At 30.7% G+C, this 6,935-nt stretch overlaps 1 protein-coding gene across 2 annotated transcripts; it reads left to right on the plus strand.

Moving 5' to 3' along the window:
* Positions 1 to 3,785: 3,785 nt before the first annotated feature.
* On the plus strand, positions 3,786 to 5,540 carry LOC106357124. Of its 2 annotated transcripts, none has more exons than XM_022709645.2 (2): positions 3,786 to 5,316; positions 5,471 to 5,540. In XM_022709645.2, exon 1 carries the CDS (start codon positions 4,045 to 4,047, stop codon positions 5,296 to 5,298), a length of 1,254 nt encoding a protein of 417 aa, XP_022565366.1. In that variant the 5' UTR covers positions 3,786 to 4,044; the 3' UTR covers positions 5,299 to 5,316; positions 5,471 to 5,540. The 2 variants fall into 2 exon arrangements, with proteins under 2 accessions (XP_022565366.1, XP_022565367.1); XM_022709646.2 differs by having other exon boundaries at positions 3,983 to 4,155; positions 4,224 to 5,540.
* The last annotated feature ends 1,395 nt before the right edge of the window (positions 5,541 to 6,935 follow it).

Below are 6,935 nucleotides of genomic sequence, written 5' to 3' on the forward strand. Positions count from 1 at the left end.
TATATGCTCCTTTTCATTTACGAGGATTTATCTTGGGAACCAATCTGTCTACCACGCTGCAGGCGTGACTAGCAGTTTGATATTGTTCTTGTAGAACATTTATTTTTATTGGAGCATTTACAGCTGGTATATGTGACTTGATCACTATATTTATATGGGTCGTGTCTGGCAACTGCTTTAGTAAGTTTTGAAATGAATTATCTTTTGGACTTCTATTTCACATTGTGTTTAGCCCGAGGATCAATGATAATTCATTTCAACTTATTTTCTTTTCCAGCTGTTTATTTTCTCCCCCTTATGTTGGAAGTACTAACTCACTTTTAGAATTCATGTATAGCCTTACTTATAGTTTTCGGGGATGGCTCTGGATTCTTAAGTGTCAATAGAGATTTATATCCAACATATATTTCCAACCTCATTTGAAAACACATCTTCATTTGAAGCTCTGTGGCGGAGCAACATCCAACATTCTTAGATGAAAATGATTGGTTTCTGATTCTATACCAATGATGGGGAGAACTAGTGAATATTTATTGGCTTGATGCGATCCAATGTTGCTCAAAATGTTTAGCACTTATCTCAGTGAATGTGCTATAGTCGTTAAAGACTTTAAGAAGTGAATTCACCAATATTATAAAAATGCATAGTGGGTGATCAGTCCACTAACATCTTCGTTATTTATGCCAATATCTTATTTTGGCTGGTGAAAACCATATTACCCTTTTATCTTATGGGTAAGCAACATATGTCAAATCATTCGGAAGAATCTTCTGGTTCTTATATGACTATGCATATGACCTTTAAGTATATATTCGCATTATTAATGAACCAAAATGGTCTAACTGATTCATGCCAAATGTAAACTTCTAGTTTACTATACATTTATCTTCATTATACTAATCTTTGTGTAGTACAATATATAAGAGGCTGTAGATATTTTCTCTAAAATACTTATACTGCTTTGAGAATTATTTCTGATTGAAATGTATATATCATTTCGTTTGCTTATTGTCTCAACATAAGTGTCTCAAAATCTTACGGATTTACTTTGAGAAAAATTCATTAATCTTAGTTTTAGTGTAAACATAATCTTCTGGATGTTTGACTTATCATAAAAAGTGAGATTCTTTAACTCTTCCCCTCGAGATGATAATACTACAGGTTTATCAATCTCGAATGTATCTCATTTTCTTAATCAACAACATATCCTACATGGGTTATGTATTTTTCGTAGATCCTTTTAACTTTTGATACTTATAAAAATACAATACCTTAAGAACTTTAAATTGCATTCTTAAGAACTTTAAATTAAATTTTTATGTGCAGTAATACTATGTATACTTCTGGAGCATCATATATATCCTCTTTTTAAGCATTCTATAAGTTTTTACTACCTTGTATTGTACACACAATAAATTTTCTTTCATCTTCAGATGAATTCATAATTTCTTTTCTTTATTACCATGTTTATTTTCTCAACTTTAAGTGAGAGTATGAGTTCTATAAAGAAACTCTTTGGACCTTGACCTCATTTATGCTCACGTCTAAAACCACTATTTATGAGTTTTTTTAAATGTCATATTCTCTTCAGGAGAATGAATCATAATCAACTAGACGTGATTTATCAATAGATATTTTTCAATATATATGCATCATAAAAAAATTTCTTGAAGAAATTTTACTTTTAAACTTAACATCCAACATAGTTGGCTTTATTTACAGACTTCAGGTCTTGTAATCTTTAAATGCAAAATACAAAATGAGCTTTAGGTAATCACTTCAGGTGATAATACCTTTTTTATATATATTATCTTCCAAAACTTATGGATCTTTTAGAGTCAAGCTTTAAACTTAAAATCCTCAATATAAATGGTAATAAAATCAAAATATTTCAAATATATATAAATATGTATTAACAAAGGTGTCTTATTATATCAGAAAATAAATAAAACTTTCATAGTAATTATTATATAGACTATATTATTACTCTCATGCTTTTTAACAAAGTTTAACCTATCAATCAATTTAATGAACAAATTTATATCACTGCCAACTTCATGCAAATTGATTTATCTAATCAAGTTTGTTAAACTTGTATATAAAGCATAAAAATACTTATCTTATAAACAGAAGTATATCGGCGATGAAAGTTTCAGCTGTTCACGTTTCTGAATTGGCTGATAACTTGTACATATCTTTCCGAGAGAATACACAATCCTGAAAACTTTAAATTTTGCTCATATAAACATGGCCATTACATTAGTAAATATCAACATATAATCCAAATTCTTTTATGATATTAGACCAAAGACTAATCGACCACAAAACTAACCGATTACAAATAATTTCTTTTATGATGTAGACCATGAATCATAAAGTATGTTTCCTTAATACCATTAAACCATGAAGCATATTAAAGTATAATAAGCAAAATTTAATTCATCAAATAACTATTATTCTTACATATAGACAAGCGTTGATATATATATATATCATCGTCTAAAATGACTATATATATATATATATTAGAATTTCGCAATTTTAAAATGAACCATTTATTATGAACTTCATAATTTAAAAACCGTTTACATTAATCATACAAGCAATTACAAGGAGAAGCGATGTAAAGAAAATTAAACCGATAATCATCTTAAATTCACTCGGAGTAAATTCTCCATCGAATAAACCATAAATAGAAACACAAATAAAAATGGCACATAAAAACAAAAGTGCGCGAATCATCTTTCTTGAAAAATCGGAGGAGAGCGATTTTGAAATTTTTGAGAGAAGATGAAATGTTTTGGATGATGAAATGAAGTGAAAATGAGTTGTATTTATAGATGAAAATTACTGTTCATGACCGTTGGAGAAAGGGGAAATTTTTGAAAAAAATTCTTTGTGACCGTTGGGGTTAAATCGAGTGCACCAAAAATTAGTCCGAAAATATCGTATTAAACGGTCAATCAAATCTATAAAATTTCATAAAAGTGAAAAATTATGACAATGAAATATTTATGTTATATGACAATAAATCATGCGACGGCTCAGCCGATCAATGCAGAATAATAAATAAATTATACGGCGGCTCGGCCGACCAATTAATAATAAACAGAATATAAGGCGGCTCAGCCGACCAATAAATAATAAACAGGATATAAGGCGGCTCGGCCGACCAATAAATAATAAACAGGATATAAGGCGGCTCGGCCGACCAATAAATAAATTAAATTACTAGTAAATAATATAGGCGGTATTCCGGCCATTATAACATGATATAAATAATAGTAGAGGCGGTATACCGACCATTATAACAGGGTATAAATGATACAAATAAATTTTACCGAATCGCAGAGTGATCGTGCTGATAACGTGTTATGAAATAACTTATAATTTATAGTATCGAGAAATTTAAATAAGAGTAGAATTTAATACCCGTAGGAAGCAAATAACACTAATATGAGGGAGAAAGTTTATTATAAGGAAGAAGAAGAAGATGTAATGGTTCTTTGATTATAAACTCTTGTTCTTGTTTATGGTGTACAAAAGAGTGAGATGAGTGATGGTATTTATAGTGAACAACAATACATAAAATAACAAAGATGGTGCTTAATTTGGTAAATGAGTGGGTGATCATAGTGTTTGATGAGTAGATGATCATAGTGCTTGAGTTGGTAAAGGAGTGGATGATCATAGTGCTTGAGTTTGGTAAAGAAGTGGATGATCATTTCAATGCTTAATTTATAACAATTTTTAATTTCTTTTTTATATTGTTTAATCACGTAGTTAGAGTTTTGAAAGTGAGTGGTTAATTTGAGGACATGTCGGACATTGCACTTGAAAAAAGTGCGTCTCCAGCGCACTTGTAAGTGACAATGTCTCCGTAAAAATTTTGTTTAGATTTGCCTCTGACCGGCCAGTTGAACCAATAATAAACAAAACTCTGTCGTCTTAAGGACACTCTGAAACCTCCGGTTCTCTCACCGTCTTCTGCTCAATTGCTTACAAGACCTAGTAGTTCCGTAGAAAGTCGAACAGTCATCACTCATGTATACTCTGCTCCTCCATGGAAGAAGGTTGGTGGAGCTACAGAAATGGCGTAACTTGAGAGTTTCAGCGACCCTTCTTCAAAATGCATCATTCTCTTCTCCTTCTGATGTAAGTCCTCGAAATGGTCAGAACTTTACTGTCTCTTCTTACCTGGTTGACTCACTGGGCTTAACTAGGAAACTCGCGGACTCCATCTCAAAGAAGGTCACTTTCGAGGAGAAGGGTCATCCTGATTCAGTCCTCACTCTTCTTAGAACTCATGGCTTCACTGATTCTCAGATCTCCACCATCATTACAGACTACCCACTACTGCTTGTAGCAGATGCTGATGAATCTCTCGCTCCCAAGCTTAAGTTACTACAGAACAGAGGAGCTTCAACCTCTGAGCTCACTGAGGTTCTTTCTAAAGTCCCCAAGATCTTGAGAATCAAAAAGGACAAAGCTTTAGGAAGATACTATGATTTCGTCAAAGAGATTATAGAAGCGGACAAGAGTTCTAAGTTCGAAAGGTTGTGTCTTTCTTTGCCACAGGGTAGTAAACAGGAGAATAAGATAAGGAATGTTTTGGTTTTGAGAGATCTTGGTGTGCCTCAGAGGTTGTTGTTCCCTTTACTCATCTCCAGGTCTGCACATGTTTGTGGTAAAGAAAGGTTTGAAGAGTCTCTCAAGAAGGTTCTTGAGATGGGTTTTGATCCCACGACTCCGAAGTTCGTCAAAGCTTTGCATACTGTTTATGAATTGAGTGATAAAACTATAGGAGAGAAGGTGAATGTGTACAAAAGACTAGGCTTTGGTGTGGGAGACGTGTGGAAGATCTTCAAGAAGCATCCTTCCTTTCTGAAGTTTTCTGAGAAGAATATATCGAACTCTATTGATACGTTTCTAGGCCTAGGATTCAGCAGAGTTGAGCTTGCGGGGATGGTCAAGCGCTTTCCTCAGTGTATTGGGTTATCTGCAGAGACTGTGAAGAAGAAGAATGAGTTTCTGGTGGAGAAGATGAATTGGCCATTGAAGTCTTTGGCTTTGTTCCCTCATGTATTTGGATGTAGCATGGAGAAGAGGATTGTTCCAAGGTGTGAAGTAATCAAAGCTCTAATGTCCAAAGGATTGCTTGGGAGTGAACTTCCTTCAGTATCTTCTGTCTTGGCATGTACTGATCATATGTTTATGAAAAAGTATGTGAGTAAGCATGATGACAAGGTGTTTGTGGACGAGTTAATGGCTATCTTCACCAAAGATGGTGACTTATAGATCAGAAAGCTTGTCAAGGTGTGTGTGTGTTTTTTCTTTTGCATTAACTTTAGATTTGTCTATGGATTTTTTTGTTGCCATTCAAACTGTTGTAATCTTATCAATTGGTGTCAACTAGTTCTTTAAGTTTGGAGCATTGAAACGTGATGCTTTGGTTGATATGATAAAGCAGGAGAACATTTTGTAAGACATTGCTTGGTTTATAGAGAATTTCAATCAAGAACACAAGTGGTTTGGAGCTCTGACATGGATCTTAAATCTTGAGTAAAAAATCTTCATGTTTGAATCCAGATCGATTAGTTTGGACCGTTTGGTAACTTCTTCATATGTACAGAAAGATGGGCATAGGCAAAAAGGGTGTTGAGATGGGATTTGAATCAACCACCTCAAAGTTTGTGGAAGCTCTACGCATTGTTTAGGGATTGAGTGACAATCACAAGAAAATTGAAGAAAAAAGTTGAAAGTCAATAAACGTTTAGACTTCAATGTGGAAAATGTACCCATGAAATTCTATAAATTAAGATTTGATAAATTAGTATACATAAACATGATAGATAAGCATAATATTCTTACTTTTTCATTTTACTATTATTTCAAAATATTCTGGTGTTATTTATAAAGTAGAATTAAAAAAGTAGAATTGAAAAAGCATTTACATTTTCGAATTATATCTTTAATGCACCACTAATATCAAATAATTTAATAAAAATGAAAAACTAAACTTATAAAGTTTAACCAATATATTAAATTGTAAACACATATATTCTTCTTATAATAAAATACTAGTTGATAGTCTGCAGCTTGTGCGGAATAATATGTATATATATTTATCTAATAATTTTAATTATAATGTCTATTTTATTAAATAAATTATTAAATTAAATACATATTTTAATTTAATATTAAATAATAAAATTTCAATAGATCAATATATTAAAATATGCTCTTTTGTTTAATAGGTTTATTTATATGATGTAGATTTTGAATCAAAATCTTTTCTACAGTAAAAATCAAATTAAAAAAAACTTGGATTTAAAATAAAACACTTATTTTATTTGTGGACTGAAAATAAACCTAGTGGTATTGAAGGGATTATAAACAATCACAACTTATAAAATATCAACAAAATAATAGTAGCCAAAAAAACATTATATATTATCTACAATTTAGATTTTAAAAACAGTGAGACAAAAAACATAAAATAATAAATTAAAAAACATTATCTTTGTATTCTTTTAGATTATATTTATATTTTGTTTATTATTTTTAAAATTTTAATGTTATTTAATGTTTTAATCCTAGTTTTTCATGCTTCCATATATATATATATATATATATATATATATATATATATATATGTATATATTTAGTTAGTTTTCGTTTTGTATTTTATGTAATATTTATCACTTAGGTTTTAAATGTATTATTCTGTTAACATTTGTGATTTTAAGGATAAATTCATTATTAACGTAAATTCATTTGTGATTTGATGTTCGTCATGTACAATTACAAATTAATTTATTTTAGATTAGGAATATGATTGTTTAATATTATATATATATAATATTTAACATGAGCATATAATTTATATTTTACAACATAATGATGCTTTACCTTTGATGTTAACTTTAAAATTG

Source organism: Brassica napus, chromosome C9 (assembly GCF_020379485.1).
Source record: "Brassica napus cultivar Da-Ae chromosome C9, Da-Ae, whole genome shotgun sequence".
Lineage (NCBI taxonomy): Eukaryota > Viridiplantae > Streptophyta > Magnoliopsida > Brassicales > Brassicaceae > Brassica > Brassica napus.